This window comes from Canis lupus, chromosome 11 (assembly GCF_011100685.1).
Source record: "Canis lupus familiaris isolate Mischka breed German Shepherd chromosome 11, alternate assembly UU_Cfam_GSD_1.0, whole genome shotgun sequence".
In the NCBI taxonomy this organism is placed as follows: domain Eukaryota; kingdom Metazoa; phylum Chordata; class Mammalia; order Carnivora; family Canidae; genus Canis; species Canis lupus.
In genome coordinates, this window is record NC_049232.1 from 52,598,965 (window position 1) to 52,618,928 (window position 19,964).

General features: G+C 45.0%; 1 protein-coding gene and 1 long non-coding RNA gene across 7 annotated transcripts in view; both read left to right on the forward strand.

The window, feature by feature from the left end:
- Positions 1-1,327: 1,327 nt before the first annotated feature.
- Positions 1,328-15,320, forward strand: LOC119876818. Its single transcript, XR_005366997.1, has 3 exons — positions 1,328-1,537; positions 13,663-13,737; positions 15,073-15,320. It is a non-coding gene; the product is annotated as an uncharacterized LOC119876818 (long non-coding RNA).
- A 1,346-nt stretch (positions 15,321-16,666) lies between these two features.
- The window catches only part of NPR2 (natriuretic peptide receptor 2), an 18,824-nt gene continuing 15,526 nt past the window's right edge, over positions 16,667-19,964 (forward strand). For 2 of the 6 annotated variants that reach the window (XM_038552783.1, XM_038552785.1), the window contains exons 1-2: positions 16,668-18,049; positions 18,865-19,070. In XM_038552783.1, the coding sequence (XP_038408711.1) occupies positions 17,383-18,049; positions 18,865-19,070 (873 nt within the window). In that variant the 5' untranslated portion in view covers positions 16,668-17,382. Of the gene's footprint in view, positions 18,050-18,864; positions 19,071-19,964 lie in introns of all 6 variants that reach the window. The other 4 variants (XM_038552787.1, XM_038552784.1, XM_038552788.1 and 1 more) reach the window with 4 other exon arrangements.

Here is a 19,964-nt window from a genome sequence, read left to right on the forward strand (position 1 = left end):
TTATTATTTATGTATGTGTATATGTATGTATGTATTCACTTTGGTAAAAAAATATTTTAAAGGCATTTGATGGAGATTTCCAGGTTGCTCTCTGAAGTTGTATCATCAGATTTAGGGGCACCTGGCTGGCTCAGTTAGTAGAGCATGTAACTCTTGATCTCAGGGTAATGAGTTCAAGGTCCACATTGGGTGTAGCGCCTATTTTTAAAAATGGTGGGGAGCACCTAGGTGGCTCAGTCAGCTGGGCATCAGACTTTTGGTTTTGGCTTGGTCATGATCTTGTGGTTGGGGATCAAGCCCCACATTGGGCTCTGTGCTCAGTGTGGAGTCTGCTTCAGATTCTCCCTCCCTGTCCCTCTGTCTCACTCTCTCTCATAAATAAATAAATAAATAAATAAATAAATAAATAAATAAATAAATAAACAAATCTTTGAAAATAAAGTAAAACAGGGGCACCTGGGTGGCTCAGTGGTTATAAGCATCTGCCTTTGGCTCAGATCATGATCCTGGGATCCTAGGATTGAGTTCCACATCAGGCTCCCTGCAGGGAGCCTGGTTCTCTTTCTGCCTCTGTCTCTGCCTCTGTCTCTGTGTCTCTCATGAATAAATAAACAAAATTTTCAAAAAAATAAAATAAGAATTAAAAATTATATTCATTATTGAAGTTGTACCACATTGTACTCCCACTGGCTGTGTATGAGAGTATCATTTTCCTGTATACTTGCACTTGCTAAAATTAGACATTATTTCTAAAAATTCTTTTTTTAGAAAAAATAATCCTTCATTGTTTCAATATTATAGACACTATAAAAATATATGCATGTGGTAAATATACTTGTGGTAAATACTTATTCTTTGAAGATAAATTTTATTTAAAAAGCTAAAAATTATTCTGAATTGATTTAATGAAGTAAATGAACAGTCTGCATAATATTGTTTTTGATTGAATGTGGATGTGACTCTGAAGTAGTTGTATTCCACTTCCGTCACTTACTGGGTAGTCTTGGGCAATGGGTTAACATCTCTAGGCCTCAGTGTCTTTACCAAATGGACACTATAATAGTACCTGTCTTTGAGGATTGTTAGGAAGATTAAATGAGATACTAGATGCAAAGTTCATGGCCCAGTAGTTGGCATATGGCACACAATAAATATTAGCAATAATTATTGGCGAGGTTGATTTTCTTGTGTGACTGTTAAACTGATGGGAGGGAGCATCAAAAGTGAAGTTGCAGGAACAGTTCTTATTTTATTTTTTAAAAAGATTTTGTTTATTTTTATTTTAAAGAGAGAGAGCACAAACAGGAGGAGTGGAAGGAGAGGAGCCTAATCTTCAGCAGACTCCACGCCAAGCACAGAGCTTGATGCAGGGTTTGATCCCAGGGCTCTGAGATCATGACCTGAACTGAAACCAAGAGCTGGCCATTCAACCAACTGAGCCACGCAGGCTGCCCCTCAGGAACAGTTTTTAAAGACATCATCGTAGGAGTAATCATCTAGACTCTGAAGTATAGTGTTTTTCCTATCAACAAATACTGTAAGTGCTAAGGAAATCCAAAGATGAATAAAACATGTCTTTTGTTTTTAAGTAGCTTACTGCTAGCAGGAAGAAGGAGATATACCCATATTGCTCCTATATGAGGCAAAATGTGAAAGCCTCCTTGGAAGAGAGGCAGATAAAACACTGTGAGGGTTCAAGTAAAAGATAATTATCTGCAGAAGGCAGCACTTGAATCAGACCTTGAAGTATTACGATTCGAATATGTGAAATATGGGATGGGAATGGGGAGGGCATCCTTGGCGGAAGGAATCTCCTAAGCATGAAGGCAAGTAAAGCTGGAGATAGAAATGTAGGCATTATCGACCTCTGACACAAGCTAAAATCATGAAGTGGATAAATACATAATTGCATAGTCACAGACTTGGAAACGCAGAGATTTTAACTTTTACTTTTAAAACTGATGTTTCCCCCCACTGACAGAGGAGAATTTGGTGCTCTTTCCAGTATATTTGGTTCAGTTCAGTGGTGTGTGTGTGTGTGCGCACATGCGCTCATGTGGAAGCTAAGATGATTTATAACTCCCAGTCTAGCTCAAAGCTCCATCTCTGGGCTTTCTGCCTTTTCCCTGCCTATTTGGTTCTATCTGTCAGAACTTGTACACAGCCAGGTCCTTATAGGGAAGGCTTGTACCCTCGTTATTGGTTTCAGTTGTTTCCTCTCTCTGCCACAGCTTGTCATGCTCTCCCCTCCCCTACAGTTGGCTCTAAGAAGATGATGGCCAGGGGTTGTTTTGATGGATGATGACTTTGATGGATGGTGCATTAGCTTTTCCCGTACATGGATAACCCCTTGGAAATACATCCACTGTAAACCTTACCACCAGCCAGTGACCCCTGCGCGTCCCTCTTGCTCTTTCAGAGACTCTTAGGGTTGGCATACCAGCTCACTTTCCCTTCTAAAGCCCATAGCTCCCCCTGGGCCCATGTGAACTGAAGAGTCCCTTTACTCCACTCCTGGGTCCTCAGGTGACAGCCTCCAGCACTCTGCACCCCCATAGAAACATATGATGTGCTATCCTGGAGAGGCTGGCCCCGGGAGCTTTGGACAGGCAGGCTGCACAGACTAACTACTAGATGACCCAATGGGCAGACAAAGGGTGTGCTTAGAGTGCCAGCAAAGCAGGGCTATCGAACAGATTCAGATAAGATTTTAATGTATTTTTTAAAATGCAAAAGTAATTACTTTGGGGAAAAAATCAGAATTTGTTATACTTATTTATACTTACATTGTAAATGTAAGGGATTGATTTTCATTTTTTTGGGAGAGGGGATAGAGTACCATAATCTTTCAATGTTTTAGGTTTCTGAAGGTCTTAAACTGGCTCTATGCAGGTCTATTCTTTGACTCATCTCAGATTTTAAGGAGGGATTCAATTATGTCTTTGTCCTTGTCAGCAGCTCCTTCCCCATATTATCCTGAGGACAGGAAAGTGGAAACCCATAATGCTCCCATATCTCTCATTTCCCAAAACTCTTTTCTTCTCCTGTGTTCTCTTGGGAAAAGAGGAAAATCAGTTCTTTCTCTGTGTTTCTCTGCATAACTCACTTGGACTTATACCAATAGGAGTCAGCTTTGAATTTAGCAGATTTTGGAATCAGGGTCTTTGCTCTCCATACAAGTAAATTCATTTTTTATTTAGTTGCCACATTTAAGGTCCAGCTAGGAAAAGAGAAATCACTTTAGTGTTTATACCAGAGGGAATTACTTCCAGAGAATTAGCCATAAAAGTGAAGGAAGAGTTGAGAAGCCATTCAAAGGAAGGTGAGGCAATCCAGAGGTTCACAACAGCAGGAATCTTCTGTTGTCCTTAAGCAGAAGGAACAAGGGGAGGAGGCCCAGAGGCCAGGGTAAGTGAGAAGCTGGAACTTTGGAGGGCCAGCCTAGGGCAGCTGGATCCATCGGTGTCAACACAACTTCTGTCAGAGATGCGAGCCAAGACGGAGGGAGAAGGGGAAGAGCATTTTGGTTTCTGGCTTCCTTCCGATTCTCGTTTTCTGCCAATGCCTCTCATGAACTGAATTCCACAGGGACTCAGCCTGTGTCAGCCTCACTGGAGAGGGAGACGAGGGGACTGGATAAGAAACAGAGCAAAGACCGACTGGGGTGGGTCAGCCAGCCAGTGCGAGTGGGAAGATGTATATCCATCACTACCTCACAGAATCGCGGAATCACTTTGCTGCATAAATGGGCTTTTGTCTCTTCCTCCTTAAGGGTAGATGAGGCAGGGAAATATATTCTGACTTAACTTTGTATCTTCTGAAGGCCCCTCAACAAATATTTGTTATACATGAACTAAACCTAATAGTTTCTAAACTCTTTTGGTCATGTGCCACTGACCGGCTCCTATTCTCAGACTTTGCAATGAAGGGATGAAAAGCTGAAAACCTCTGTACAATATTATAAAACCAAAGTCATTCTTTTAAAACATTTCACCTGTCTCAAACTGCTGATGGTGGGGTCTAGTTCATGTTTGGGTAGGAAACATCCCTAATAATTGCCATAATAACACTTATACAATGCTTTACAATTTATTAATAAGTACATTTACATTTATTTTCCTTATAAGTAAGTTTTAGTCTGAGGATCCTGGAATCTGTTTATTTGACCCCTGTCAGGCTAGTGGAAAGCTTAGTTTTGAAAGAAAAACATTAGGGTTCTTTTCTTCTGAAACTCAGATGATGGGCAACCTTCTGTGACCTTTTTGTTAGGTGGTTTAGTTAGTTACTCTCAATAGTTGATGAGAGATGTTCTCAGCTGTCATTTGGCTGGAGAAGCTGGCATCACATTACCACTCCATTTTTCTCTTTCAGGGACCTAGCAGGTGCTTGAGAACAATGACAGGCTCATCTACTCACATGGAAGTCTTGTAGTCGTACACATCACACTTGTTTTTAGAGCCCTATTCTCATCCGACTGTGTATGTATGTACTTATGTGTTTTAATAATCGGGCTCAGTCCTTGAGAAAGAGTCCAAATCAGCCTTACGGTTCATCTTGTCCTGTGTTTGGTCAAGATTTGCTTTATGAAAAATCATATTGCTTTCATGACTTTATTCTTGGGCCAGAGATACCCCAACCAATCTAAACTTTGCTTTTAAATTTATCTAAATCATGTTTGGCGAGTTTTTTTTTTTTTTAAGTACCCATTTCTTGAAACTTTTCTAGTCCTAACTCTAAGATCTGCTAATATTGGATTACACTTTTCAATAATACTTCATTATCTTTTTGCCCCAAGTTACTGTTTTTCAGAAAAAACCTCTTAGCTCTTTTCTTAATTCATTCAGCCTGCTGTAACAAACCACCATAGACTGGGTGGCTTATAAACAACAAAAATGTGTTTCTCACTGTTTTGGAAGCTGGGAAGTCCAAGATAAATGTGCCAGCAGATTGTGTGTCTGGTGAGGGCCTGCTTCCTCATAGAGAGTAATCTTTTTGTTGTGTCCTCACATGGGTGAAGGAGCTCTTCGGAGTTTATTTAGTGAAGGCACTAATCTCACTCATAAGGGCTCACTCTCATGACCTAATCACCTGCCAGAGACCACACTTGTTAATACTTTGGAGGTTAGGATTTCAACATACAAATTTGGGAGGACACAAACATTTAATCTACAGCAGCTCTGATGTCCCCATTTCACCCTCTAAAAATATTTTATTTTATTTTATTTTTATTTATTTTTTTCACCCTCTAATATTTTAAATATTCCTAGTGAAGTTATGAGGGACTCATATTATTTGGATTTATCTATTTAAGGAAATGCCATCTTTCTCTTTGATATTCCATTACCTTCCTTTAAAACATTTAAAGTATCAAACACCGTATATCAATACTTTTTATACTTTTTAAAAAGATTTATTGATTGATTCATGAGAGACACACAGAGAGAGAGAGGCAGAGACAGGCAGAGGGAGAAGCAGGTTCCCTGCAGGAGCCTGATGTGGGATCCGATCCCAGATCCCGGGATCACGACCCAAGCCGAAGGCAGGTGCCCAACCGCTGAGCCATCCAGGTGTCCCTATTTTTTATATTTATTTGTTTATGACTAGTTATCAACTAAAGTTTTTGAATGAGTGATACTTGCACATGGGACAAAATTAAAGAAATAGAAAATGACATATAATGAAAAAAATCCATCCATCTTGTCCTTTAGATACCTCATTCCCCTTGGGGAGGCAATCGGTATTACTGATGCCTAGTCTAACAACTATATTTTAAGGTATGATCGAATAGCTGGTCCTTTTTCTTGAAGTTCCCCAATTATTTGTTATATTTACTATATAGAAGGATGCATCATGGCATGATACTGAAAACTAAGTTGAATAGTGTTAAGCAATCAGAATGATTTGGATTAAACATTGCGTTTAGAAGACTGGCGTCTGGCATGGACTACTTCTGAGTGTATGCATGTCCTTAAATGCCTGAACTTCCAGCATTTGCTTTACTTGCATGAATACCACTCCTTCCTACAAACAATGAGCTGTTACCTTCCTGTTTGCTTTCTCTTAGTCTAAAACTTGTTAATTGGGGGTCCTTTGGCCCCCTCAGATGTTTTAGGAGATTCTGGATCCATGTACCCCTAAAATGATGTGCAAAATTTTGTGTGTAATATGTATATGTGCCTTTTTTTTTAATTGGGGAGAAATTATCCATGGCTTGTATCTGATGTTCTATCCATAGTCTGTGTCTGTCTTCTTTACTCTGCTGAATTTTTAACTCCTGGTTCTTTGTCTCACTCAGAAGGTGACCCTGCCTCCTCATTTAGGAATGCAACAGAGCTGTTTATTTCTTATTATCTTTCATTCATTTCAGCATATTGTAAAAGATATTGAGTTGAATCCTTCCATAGAAAGGACCATACTCCCCTTTCAACTTCAGGTTCCTTAAGCCACAGCTCAAGTGTGGGCTGGAAAAGAGGAGGAGATGAGTTCTCACCGGACCTGAGATGGGCTTTTAAACCAGTCAGATTGGCTTGGCTTTCTTTCTTTCTTTCTTTCTTTCTTTCTTTCTTTCTTTCTTTCTTTCTTTCTTTCTTTCTTTCTTTCTTTCCTTATTTATTCATGAGAGACACAGAGAGAAGGCAGAGACCTAGGCAGAGGGAGAAGTAGGTTCCATGCAGGGATGCCAATGTGGGACTCGATCCCGGAACTTTGGGATCACTCCCTGAGCCAAAGGCAGATGCTCAACCACTGAGCCACCCAGGCATCCCTGGATTGAATTTTTACAAAATCAAAAGGGAACAGAGAGTTATAGAATCTGTCCATGCTGGTGAGTGAAAAGGAAACATTTGTCATGGCACAGATCAAGACTGTGATAGCGTGGGAGGTTATGTTTATGGCCTACTGAGTTCAATGCTGGACAAGGAAGTTAAATATATCTATCACTAATTACGTCTTTGAATCCATTACTCCATCTCTCCCTGCAGTCTCAGAGGAAATGATTCCTTTTCTTGTAAAGTGAAACCCTTCATCTATACTCTTTTATTTTATTTTATTTTATTTTATTTTATTTTATTTTATTTTTTTAAGATTTATTTATTTATTCATGAGACAGAGAGAGAGAGAGAGAGACAGAGACATAGGCAGAGGGAGAAGTAGGCTCCTTGTAGAGAGCCTGATGTGGGACTCAATCCTGGATCCTGGGATCACGCCCTGAGCTGAAGGCAGATGCTCAATCACTCAGCCACCCAGGTGTCCCTATACTCTTGTTTGTTTGTTTATTTATTTACTTAAAAGATTTCATTTATTTATTCATGAGAGACACAGAGAGAGAGGCAGAGACATAGGCAGAGGGTTCTCCCATGCAGGGAGCCCGATGCAGGACTCGATTCGGGGACTCCAGGATCACACTCTGAGCCAGAAGGCAGACGCTCAACCGCGGAGCCACTCAGGCATCCCTTGTTTATTGATTGATAAAACATTTGTATGACATCTATTTTTTTAAAGAGATTTTATTTCTGGGGCAGCCCCAGTGGCTCAGCGGTTTAGCACCACCTTTGGCCTGGGGTGTGATCCTGGAGACCTGGGATCGAGTCCCACGTCCGGCTCCTTGGAGGGGAGCCTGCTTCTCCCTCTGCCTGTGTCTCTGCCTTTCTCTGTGTCTATCATGAATAAATAAAATCTTTTAAAAAAAGATTTTATTTCTTTGAGAGAGAGAGAAGGAGAGGGAGAGAGGGAGGGCATGAGCAGGGGGAGAGGCAGAGAGATAAGCAGACTCCCTGATTTGGGGCTTGATCCCAGGATCTCCAGACCATGACCTGAGCCAAAGTAAAATGCTTAACCGACTGAGCCACCCAGATGCCCTCATTTATATGACATTAAAATGTATTGCTGGTGTTAAGGTACAAAGATTAAACATGATAGAATTGTTCCCCTCATAGAATTCAGTCTAGTGGGGTAGGTAGAAAGTAACTACCTGCTTTAAAGGCAATGTAAAGGTTATGAAATGTGGCCTAAAAGGCCTCAAAGATGAGTGGTTAGTCAGAAGGCAAGGAAAGAGAGGACATTTCAGGCTGTTGGAAGAACCATGGGCATGGACTAATGTGGCCCATGGGAACTACAAATAGTTCTGTATGTTTAGAAGGCACTGTGGCTGCTGAGAAAGCTGGGAAGAAAAGCTGGCACCAGATCTGATGGACTAATGAGCTTATTCTCTATCCTGTAAGCCAGCAGTTCTTAACAGCAGTGGTACTGCTCTTGGAGGGGCATTTTCATCATTCGTAGGACATTTTTCACTGCTGTAGTGATGGGAGGTGGGTGCTACTGGCCTTTTAGTAGTTGAAGCCACAGATGCTAGACTTCAGTGTGAGAACAGATCCACATAATTAAGAATATCGTTTTAAAGCAGGTATTTACTTTTCTACCTATGCAGTGGGTCATGTATTCCACAAGAGAAGGAATTTTATCTTGTCAGTCTTTGCGCTTCAATGGCTGGCAATACATATTGGTTGTCAAAAGCCCTGAATTCTGCATGATTTAGATCTCCTGAGTTCTGCATGATTCTCAAACATTCTACCAAACATTTGTGTAGGGTATCATATATAAATAAATTTGGTCTATTATTACTTATCCTAACACTGGTTTTTAATCTAGTGTTGTTGTTTTTAATGGAATGGCTTCTGATCTTCTCTTAAATCCTTATTTACTTATTCCTTATAATTAGGTGCAAACATCTGAGTGCTTCCTTGAGTCTTCTATCATAAGTCTTGTCTTGTCCAATCACTTATGTATTAAAATACCTATTATTTTACTACCAGCTCTTGTCTTTTATTTCTGTTTTATATCACAGGATGTTTTATTAGTGTTTTGAAATTATGTGTGTAGATAGCTTATATTATCTATGAATTTCATTTTAGATTAGTAAAGGTGCTGTTATTTAAAATATTTATTAGCCAGAAGGGAGACTGACATCTGATAGGATCAAGAGTCACTATGTAGCAAATGATTTTCAAAGTGTTATTTATTTTATTTTACTTTATTTTTAAAAGTAGACTCCATGCCCAGCATGGGGCCTGAACTCATGACCCTGAGGTCAAGAGTCACATGCTCTTCTGAGTGAGCCAGCCAGGTGCCCCTCAGAGTGTTATTTTGAGCCACAGACCTCTAATTTTTTGCTCATGAGCTCCCTAAAATAATAGTAACCCCTTTGCACAATTTTAAGTTGAAATCTCACATTGATAATCCAAGCTTACCTTTATATATTGTTAATAGGAGATGTAAAATAGTGATTATTTTACAAGTTGGAATGAACTGAGAATTGACTGTAATTGTAACAGATATCTCATGGCAATTCGATAAAGTAGACTTTTAGCTATCTTATAAACAAAGCACATGAAATACTGAGTTACTTAACTGTTTACCCATGGCTTTTGTTTAGTGTATTTGATTTTTTTTTTGTAGTCTGCAGAACTTTCCAGTTACATTTTTTTTGGCTTATGTGTTGTTTTGTTTAGTTTTTAAAATATTTTATTTATTTGACAGAGAGTGAGAGAGAGAGAGAGGGCGGCAGGCAGAGGCAGAGGGAGAAGCAGGCTCCTCTCTGAGCAAGAATCCTGACATGGGGCTCCATCCCAGGACCCTGACATCATGACCTGAGTGGAAGGCAGACACTTAACTCACTGAGCTACCCAGGCGCCCTGGTTTATTTGTTTTAGGCCAAGGTACTGGGGTATAATTTATATACAGTAAAATCCAATTATTTTAGTGTATTTCATTTACTTTTGCAAAATGTCACTAATGTATCTTCCTTTGGCTAATGAATCCCAGCCTGGGCTAAACATGCCACTTCCTTTTTCTTTTTCTTTCTTTAAAGATTTATTTATTTAATGGAGGGGAGGGGCAGAGGAAGATGGAGAGTCTTTAGCAAACTCTGCACTGAGTGCCAAGCACAATGTGGGGCTTGGGGCTTGATTACGAACTGAGCTAAAACTGAGTCAGACACTTAATCAACTGCGTCACCCAGGGTACCCCTAAACATCCCATTACCAATGGTGTTTTACTCTTAATAGTTATACGATGGGAAAAGGCAGGAAGCCCTATTAATTTAAGGCACCTTGATTCATCTTTAAAAGTTTTCCTAGGGATCCCTGAGTGGCTCAGCGGTTTGGCGCCTGCCTTTGGCCCAGGGCGTTATCCTGGAGTCCCGGGATCAAGTCCCACATCGGGCTCCTTGCATGGAGCCTGCTTCTCCCTCTGCCTGTGTCTCTGCCTCTCTCTCTCTCTCTCTCTCTCTCTCTGAGTCTCTCATGAATAAATAAATAAAATCTTTAAAAAAAAATAAAAGTTTTCCTAGATCAATGTTTTCATTTATATATCCCTTTGCTTGGTGTCCCATCCGTTTTCACCCCCTAGAACAATTCATCATAATTAGCGTTTGCATGAGCAAGGGACATGGCTCTATTTTATAAAGTGGGAGGTCTGTATGAGCACAAGGTCATTCCTTGCCAGATCAGTTTTAGGAAAGAGTACATATGGAAGATGAGGATCTGGAAGTGGATTCCTTGAAACCATCTCATATACATATATTTAGGAAAATCTGTGCTCCCCCCACCATTGTTTGAAGGGTAGAGGTCCAGAGGCTTGGAGGCTCTGTCTGAGAAGGCACTAAGAGCAGGGAGCATGGGGGTCTGGGTCTGCCTCTGCTATTGCATCTGGAGCAGCTGGGCTTCATTTGTTTTACATTTAAATCTGTGTTTGAAGGACGAGTTTTGATGCTAAATATAACAGTCCAAAAAACACATCTTCCATGGGGAACCATTTAAGGATTTTAAGCAGAGAAGTGACATAATTAGATTTTTGTTTCAAAAGGTCGCTTTGGAATCTGAGCACATTGTGGAAGATGGCTTGGAGAGAGGTGAGACTGGAGGCCTAGAGAGTTGTCACAGAGGCTGTTGCAACAGTCTGAGGAAAAAATTGTGACAGCTGACAACTCTAGGCTCCATCCCAGAGCGGGGGCATCCATGTTAGATGAGCAGGGGCTTCATAGTTGGCAAATTCCCATCCAGCTGCTTCTCACATTTACATTTTCTGCTGGCCTTTGCCTGTGTGACCCTCTTGCCCCCCACCCCTGCTCTCCCCACAACTTCCCCTCCTTCCACAGCCTTAGAGTAATCTTTGACTCCTTCCTCTTCATTCTGTGGGACTAGTCTGCCACCAAGTCCTGTTGTTTCTCTCCATCATCCTAGGTCAGGCACTTCTCCAGGAGCCTCTGAATGGTCTTCCTGTTTGTAGTCTGTCTGCCACTCAATTCTACGATTGCCACAGCCAGCTACTCTTTTTATTTTTCATGACATACTGCAGCCATTCAAGAAGAGTACAGTTTTGTCAGATCCTGTTTCAGATTTCTCCTCCTCCTCTTCCCAGTCTTTGGCTTCTCTAAGAAATTCTAAGTAGACCAAAAGATTTAAAATTGATTAATACATTTCCATTCTTTAGAAACTGTTGTGGTCATGTTTCCTTTGCTGCTGCTTCTTTTTTTTTTTTAAGATTTATTTTTCATGTGAGAAAGAGAGAGAAAGAGAGAGAGAGAGAGAGAGAGAGAGAGAGAGAAAGAGTGATGGCGGGGAGGGGCAGAAGGAGAGGGAGAAAGAAAATTTAAAGCAGACTCCCTGCAGAGCATGGAGCCTGATACAAGGCTCCATCCCAGGACTTTGAGATCATGACCTGAGCTGAAACCAGGAGTTGGATGCTTAACCGACTGAGCTCTCCAAGCACCCTTCCTTTACTTCTTTTTATGTGACATATTAGTGGGGGAGGGAATGTGTGCCTCTTTTTCTCAGTGAAAGAATTTGAGAAGAAAGTAGATTTTTAAGTGGAATGGAGAGATAAATATAATAGAGAATATTAAATCTGAAACTTTATGTTATCAGGTGCTCCTAAACGAGTGGTAGGTAAGTAATTACCGGGGTTAGTAATAATAGTGAAGGGTGGTGGGCAGTCTGGGTGGCTCAGCGGTTTAGCACTGCCTTCGGCCCAGGGCGCGATCCTGGAGTCCCGGGATCGAGTCCCACGTTGGCTCCCTGAATGGAGCCTGCTTCTCCCTCTGCCTGTGCCTCTGCCTCTCTCTCTCTCTCTCTCTCTGTGTTTCTCATGAATAAATAAATTTTAAAAAATCTTTAAAAAAATAGTTAAGGGTAGTATTAGGAACATAGGGAAAGCAGTATACATACCTGTGAAAACAGGCCATGTGTGGAAGAGCAACGGAAACCACTGGGAATGCACAGGGGTGTTGGACCAGGCTTTGATGGAGTAGGTGAGTGAGAAAATAGGTTCACCTGAAGCTTAAATCATCATAAACATATACAGTTGCTTCTCCTGACCATTCTTAAACTTCTCAGGAATCCACAGGAAAACCACCCATGTGGACTGTCTTTTCACAAAATTGGTGTTTCTGGGCCTCAGAGTATGGTACCAGATCAACTTTCAGAATACATATTTAGACAGCTAAGTTAGAAGCTGAGATCTGATTTGAAAATATTTTAAACTCAGGGGCACTCGGGTGGCCCAGTCAGTCAAGCATTTGCCTTCAGCTCAGGTCATGATCTCAGGGTCCTGGGATTGAGCCCCGTATCGGGCTCCTTGCTCAGAAGGGAGTCTGCTTCTCCCTCTCCCTTTGTCTGCTGCTCCCCCTGCTTGTATGCTCTCTCTCTCTCTCCCTCTCTCTCTACTTATTTATTTATTCATGAGAAACACAGAGACGGCAGAGACATAGGAAGAGGGAAAAGCAGGCTCCTTGTGGGAAGCCCAATGTACGACTCGATCCCAGGACCCCAGGATCATGACCTGAGCCCAAGGCAGACGCTCAACTGCTGAGCCACCCAGGCGCCCCAAAAGAAAATATTTTAAATTCAAAACCTTTTTAACGTATAAAAGAAAATGATGTGTAAATTAAAAGTAAAAACCCTTGATCCTTTTTTTTTGAAAATATTTTATTTATTTATTCATGAGAGACACAGAGAGAGAGGCAGAGACACAGGCAGAGGGAGAAGCAGGCACCATTGCAGGGAGCCCCACGTGGGACTCGATCCCAGGACTCCAGGATCAGGCCCTGGGCCGAAGATGGAGCTAAACTGCTGAGCCACCCGGGCTGCCCCCAAACCCTTGATCCTTTAAACAATATATAGCCACTCTTCAAGGATATAGAATATTATGAGAAGGTGAACTGGACCTGAGGTTCTAGAACCATATTGTGCACCGCTGTCCAGAGCATGAGGGAAATAGGGAGGCAGAGAGGAGCAACAGTGGGGTTTCACCTATTTTCAGGCTTCTATCTCTTCCTCACTGGGGCTAAAAGAAAAATGCAGAATTTTTGTAAACGCTGTTTGCCTTCAATATGTTTCACTGTGTTTCTCTTTTTACACGGCTTCTTCCTCTCCCTTTATTGAAATGCTGCATTTGAAATGTATCTTTTCTGCCTTATTTTATCCTACTTTCCATGGCTGTTCTCTGCCCTCTGTTGGCAGATTACTTTGGACCTGTCTGTCTGGTGTGCAGGAGAAAGTTTCACCTTTAGTTAAAGCCCTTTTCTGCAGATCAGGTCAGTCAAGCAGAAAGAAGACTGGCAGGTGTGTAGTTTTTGTTTTGTCTTGCTTTGTTTTTGTTTTTGTTTAGTTGGAATCCCTCGGGTCTGGAGGTGTGGTCTGGTGTGGAGCAAACCTGAAGGTCCAGAGTTAACTGTGAAATCAGGTAAGTTGTAAAGCTGCTCAGTGCTGAACTGGAAGTCAGTTTGGGGCATCAGGGCCTGCCATGGAGAGGATTAGCGTGAGTCCAAATCCCATGGTGGCCCCAGAACTCAGCAAGGGTCTTGAGCCTCCTTTGGCCTGAGTATGACTGGAGGTAGGAGTTTTTTTCCCACTAAGGAAGAAGGCAGTTTGAAAACCACAGCAGCTTCTAGCAGCTAGCTGATCTGATGCTTGGCAGTTTAGTTCTGGATTAAAAATGCGGTGTTTGGGCTGGCCCTATCTAGAAGAAATTATAGGTGATGTCTGTGAAGTAGTAGGAGGCCATACTAACCTGGCAGAGAGAAAGAAAGGTGGAGCCTGGCTGGGTGCTGCTCAGGCTAGCAGGGCCTTCAGATTTCTCAGGTTTTCTTTGAAGTACAGTGTGGTTGCCAAATATAGCCAAAATCTTATCATCCCCATCAATGAAAGCAGTGATCACTTGGATAATGGGCATACATAGATAACCAAAGTTCTCATTTATATAGTATTTTCAGTCTCCCCTCAAAAAGGAAAAAAACAAAAACCGTTTACTGGATGTTAATAAGAAACTGCATTAAGTAATTAACTTTTATTTCCCTGCCCTTTTCTGCTTTCTAGTATTAGTGGCCAGTCGGAAGGAAGAGGGCAAGATGATTGAGAGTTTAATCCCTAACATAATTTAGAGTTGCCCTTAATATTCAGAATAATGACATATCATGTAACTGAACTTGTCTGGGAGTTTGGGCAACAGTTGTATTTGTCGGCACAGCAGCTACAGGTATTCCAGAAAGACTTGTCTGGGTCTTTGGTGGTCATTATCCTAAAAGCATGGCTTCATACAGTATGTTTGTGAGTTAGTAAGGTATTTATACAGAGCCCTACCTTAGAGAGTATCTATACAGAGTCTTACCTGGATTCAGTCTCTGATATTAAAAAGCCATCTTGGGGAGGAATGGCTTCCTTCTCTGGGATTTTGTTTTCTGTTATCTTTTTTTTCTCAGTAGGCTTTGTGGCCAACCCGGGGCTTGAACTCACAACCCCTAGATCAAGAGTTGCATGCTCTATCAACTGAGCCAGCCTGGGACCCTGGTTTTCAGTTATCTTTAAATAAAGGGGTTGAACAATATATTTATAAGATTCATCCTAGCCCTGAAATTTGGTGATTTTGGCAGAGATTGTGTGATGGATTCACTTACTAAGCAGTGTGTAGTTGCTTAAACATATCATTTGATTGATGTGATCTGAAGTTTGAACCATGTCTTTATCAGGTTATCCCAACACCCTTTTGACTGTGTTGTCCTTCTCTTCCTTGCTCGGATAGGACAAAATTCCTTTTTACTAACAGTATCAGGAGCTGAAATTGGAGTTATCATCCCTCTGTGTTAAAGAAGTCCTAAGGCTTCCATTTCTACTGCACTTGGGGCAAGAGATGTTGGGGAGCTTGCCTTTGGCCTCTGTGCCCCATGGATGCCAACTACATGCTCCTCCAAGGTAAGGGCTGAATTATTCAGCTTCTCTTATTTTCACCCCTACAGCGTGTGCAAGTCAGCTAGTGTTCAATAAAGATATATAAACACCTAAGAATAAAATGTCATTGTCCTTAATTTCCCCCCAAAACCACTAGGTGTCGCCTTCATCTCAAAGAAACTAGGCCCCTCCTCTCTGCACACCTACACCCCTCCCTCTACTCTTGGAGCTCTCAGTTTCTTGGCACTGTGGTTTCCGGAGAAGAGGGTTGGAGGGGGAGACAAACTGTGGCTCTCTGAAGGGGGAGGAGAATAGATTTATGTACATCTCCTTTATGACAATTTGAGAGAAACTCCCCAAGGTCCTATAGCAGCCCCTCCCAGCAACCATGATATCATCCCTCATAAGCTGTTCTCAGGATCAGATTGGCATGCCAGATGGGGGTATCTGGGGAGAGCCTTCTAGGTTGTAGGCTTGGGAGCAGGATGGAACCCAAGGGGGATACAGTGGGCTTCCATTGGCGGGGAAATGTTCTGCTTAGTCAGCCCATGAGCTGTTATCAGGTGCAAGCCTGGGCTGTGCAGGGAGACAAAGAGGGGAGGCTGTTCCTGGGCTGGGTCCCTGGAGCAGATGGTGTGGTAGAGGCCCAGCAGGCTATGGTGGGCCTCTGAGGGCATGGGAGGGCCCAGAAGGGAGCATGGGGAAGGAAGAGGGAGGTTGGAGGGCTGAGGTCTAAGGAAGAAGGAGACCAACCCATGGGCTTTGTAAGGGCTCAGGCAAAATCAGTCATCGGAGTCCCTTGGTCCTGGAGGCGTCAGTCTTCCAGGTAGCAGGCATGTGTTCCTGGTGAAGGAGTGAGAGGTTCCTGGCAATGAGAAGGGTGCTCTGGTTTACTAGGTGGAGAACAAGTGAGGATACCAAACATTTGGGGATTCCTGACTGCTTCCTGGAGACGGGAGCGTTGGAGGGACTCAGGGGAGTGGAGAGGGGACTCTAAGAACAGCGGGATGTGCGAGTGGGGAGAAGAGAAGTTCTGGGCTCGCGGCCCTGTGCAAGATGGGGAGAGAGTGGCGGAGCGGGCCGGGGCTTGGGGGAGACAGAAGTAGGCCCTTGAAGTGAGCGGGCGCCCGGGAACCTCGCCTGCCTGCCAGGCCCTAGCGCGGAGCCCCTGAGCTGTCCCTGGATGGGTTGGAGACCTGGGACGTCCCCGGGCGCCGGGGTAGGGGGTGGGGGGGGAGACAGCAGGCGCCAGAGGGTGGGGCGGGAGGGGGAGGAGGAGGGGCCGCGGGGGCGGGGGCGGGGTAGGCGCGGGGCGGGGGCGGGGGCGGGCGCGGGCGCGGGCGGCCTGCCCGGGGAGTCACACTCGGCCGCCGCCGCCGGCGCAGCGAGCGGAGACGGGCCGGGCCGCGGCGACCTGACCTGGACTAGCGGCGCGCCTGGGGGCCCAGGCGGGGGGCGGGAGGAAGCGCCGGCAGCGGCGGCCGCCCGGGCCCAGGAGGAGCGGAGCACAGAGGAGCTGGGACACGGGCGGGGCCGCCGCAGCTCCGGATGGGACCGGCGCCCTGGGCCCGTTAGTCCAAGCAGGAGCTTCAGGAGAAGCCTTCACAGGGAGATTTACCCCTGCCTTTCCCTCTCCTCCGGCCCAGGCCTCGCTTCGCTCCCCGCCCGCCCATGGTCCCAGTCCTTGGGCGGCGCGGGCCCCCTCCCACCTTGCCCCCTTGGTCCTCCTTTCCGCAGCCCTCAGCCCTCCTCCTAGCCCCTTCAGCGGTGAGGTACCCCCAGGCCTTTCCTTTGTACCAGCCTCCCCCCCACCCCCACCCCGTCCCACTTTTCCTTCTCAGCTTTATCAGGCTTCTCCACCTCTCACTGTCCCCATCCCTGTCGCAGGCCCCCTGGGTCCCTCCCTTTTCCTGCCACCCAACTCAGCCCTCAGTCCTTGCCCCAGGCTGGTAGACCCACTCCTTCCTCACCCATCCCCGGGGGGCTTCCTGCCATCTGCTCCTCTCCCATCCCCACCACTTTCTGTATCCCAGCCTACCTAGCTTCTCCTCACTTCTCTTCCTGGCCATCTTCCCCAGGTCCCAGGCTGGGTGGTGCTTGTGCCTCCCTGGTAGGCCAGAGTGGCGCCAGGTTCTGGGGGCGGGGGGGCTGCTGCTTTCTCCCCATGGCACTGCCATCACTCCTGCTGTTGGTGGCAGCCCTGGCAGGTGGGGTGCGTCCTCCCGGGGCGCGGAACCTGACGCTGGCGGTAGTGCTACCAGAACACAACCTGAGCTATGCCTGGGCCTGGCCACGCGTGGGTCCTGCTGTGGCACTAGCTGTGGAGGCGCTGGGTCGGGCACTGCCCGTGGACCTGAGGTTTGTCAGCTCTGAACTAGATGGCGCCTGCTCTGAGTACCTGGCACCGCTGCGCGCTGTGGACCTCAAGCTGTACCATGACCCCGATCTTCTGTTGGGCCCCGGTTGCGTGTACCCTGCTGCCTCTGTGGCCCGCTTTGCCTCACATTGGCGTCTCCCCCTGCTGACTGCCGGTGCTGTGGCCTCTGGTTTTGCAGCTAAGAATGAGCATTATCGTACCCTGGTGCGCACTGGCCCCTCTGCTCCCAAGCTGGGTGAGTTTGTAGTGACATTACACGGGCACTTCAATTGGACTGCCCGTGCTGCCTTGCTGTATCTGGATGCTCGCACAGATGACCGGCCTCACTACTTCACCATCGAGGGCGTCTTTGAGGCCCTGCAGGGCAGCAACCTCAGTGTGCAGCACCAGGTGTATGCCCGTGAGCCAGGGGGTCCTGAGCAGGCCACCCACTTCATCCGGGCCAACGGGCGCAGTGAGTGTGGCCCAGGCTATCTGAGGGTCAGGGGAGGAGGGTCGCTGGATCCCTGGAGCTCAGCGCTGGGGAATTGTAGATGGAGGTGGGCATGGAGGAACTGTACATGGTGGTTGGGGTCGAGAAGCACTTGTGGACAGAGCACCTGTGAGAAGGTTGAGGCATTATATTAGGGGGGCCCATGGACGGCACAGGCAGATGTAAACAAGGGATAAGATTTAAGATTGAATGAGAAGTGAATCCTGCATCAGGGAAGAATGTGGGATTGCGGGGGAATTGAATTTGGGGAGCAGTATGAAATTAGTGCTCGAGTAGTGAATGTGTGTCCATCTGTGAGCAGAGACTTATGAGATTGGGACACCAAGACCCCTTGGTGGCAGAAAAGGAGTGAGGACTCCATAAATGAACCTTTGGGTTTAGCAGATTTGTTTGGGAAAGACAGGGAAAAGCTGACACTGAGAGAAATTTTGAGATGTCAGTGCCTTTGAGGCTAGGGGAAGGCAGGGCAGAGCAGGGCAGTGAGGAGGGCTGGGTGGGGTGCAACAATCAAGAGCTCTGTGAAGAGGAGGGGCTTACAGCTGATAGCTCCCTTCCTCTGGGGTCTGGAGTCAGACTCTGACCTCTGCCAGATGGTCCATAAGGCCTGAGGGTCCTTATGACATAGACTCCCGGGGGAAGGGATGGGGAGCATATGTTGGGTGGTTGATAGGTTAGGGCACTTTCTTCCTTGCTAAAGATGGAAGTGCAGATGGTTCAGAGAAGAGGCTGTTTGGGGACTTTCTCAGAATGTCCCTCTGTCTTGTACCCGTTCCTAGTTGTGTATATCTGTGGCCCTCTGGAGATGCTGCATGAAATCCTACTTCAGGCCCAGAGGGAGAACCTGACCAATGGGGATTATGTCTTCTTTTACCTGGACGTCTTCGGGGAGAGTCTTCGTGCAGGGCCCACACGATCTACAGGCCGGCCCTGGCAGGACAATCGTACCAGGGAACAGGCCCAGGCCCTCAGAGAGGCCTTTCAGGTATCATTTGAGCCAAACATGCATGAGGGGGAAGAGGAGCTTCTTTGGAGATTCTCTATCTCTTATAAGACCCACAGAAACTCCAGAACAGGGCAGGAATTATGAGCTTCTAGGAGTGAAATGAACAGAGGCTTGTTGAGTTTCATATCATGCTTTCTTACTTGTCCACTTTTGTGATTCCCTCCAGCACTACCTCCCAAGATCCTGGAGCACTCTCTTAAGTCCCTTTAGTAGACTATACTGTGAGGGAGAAAAGTTCCCAGAAGAGACCTGTCCCCAGGCCCTGAGAGGACTTCCATTCTTTCTGGACAAACGAGGCATGATGGTGGTACAATTAGTTACAAGAATGAGAAAGAATATGATTATGTGTCTTGAAACAGAACACTAAGGAGTTTAAGGAGTTCAGGGGAGGGAGAGTCAGTGTGAGCTGGGTTTAGGGAGGCCTTCTTATAAAGGAGTGAGAATCTGTGGTGACTTGAAGGATAGATGTCATATTTCCTAGTCTGAGTGGGGAAGAGGATCCAGGCAGCCTGAGGAAAGAGACAAAGATAGAAATGGGCCTGTTTGGGGTACCGGGAAGGTACTGACCTGCCCAGAAAGAAGGGTTGGCTTGAAGCAGATACAGGAAATAATGTTGCAGAGATATAATCAGGTTAAGGAGAGCTCTGAACCTAAGATCAAAGCACTTGGACTTGAATGTAGGGTCCTTGAGATTTTTTTTTTCTTTATCTTTCTTTCTTTCTTTCTTTCTTTCTTTCTTTCTTTCTTTCTTTCTTTCTTTCTTTCTTTCTTTTTTTTTTTTTTTTTTTTTTTTTGTAAAGAGAAATATAGAGACAATTCAGGTAGTAATCCTACCTGAAGAGGAAGAGACCAGAGGCATTAAGACTGCCTGTA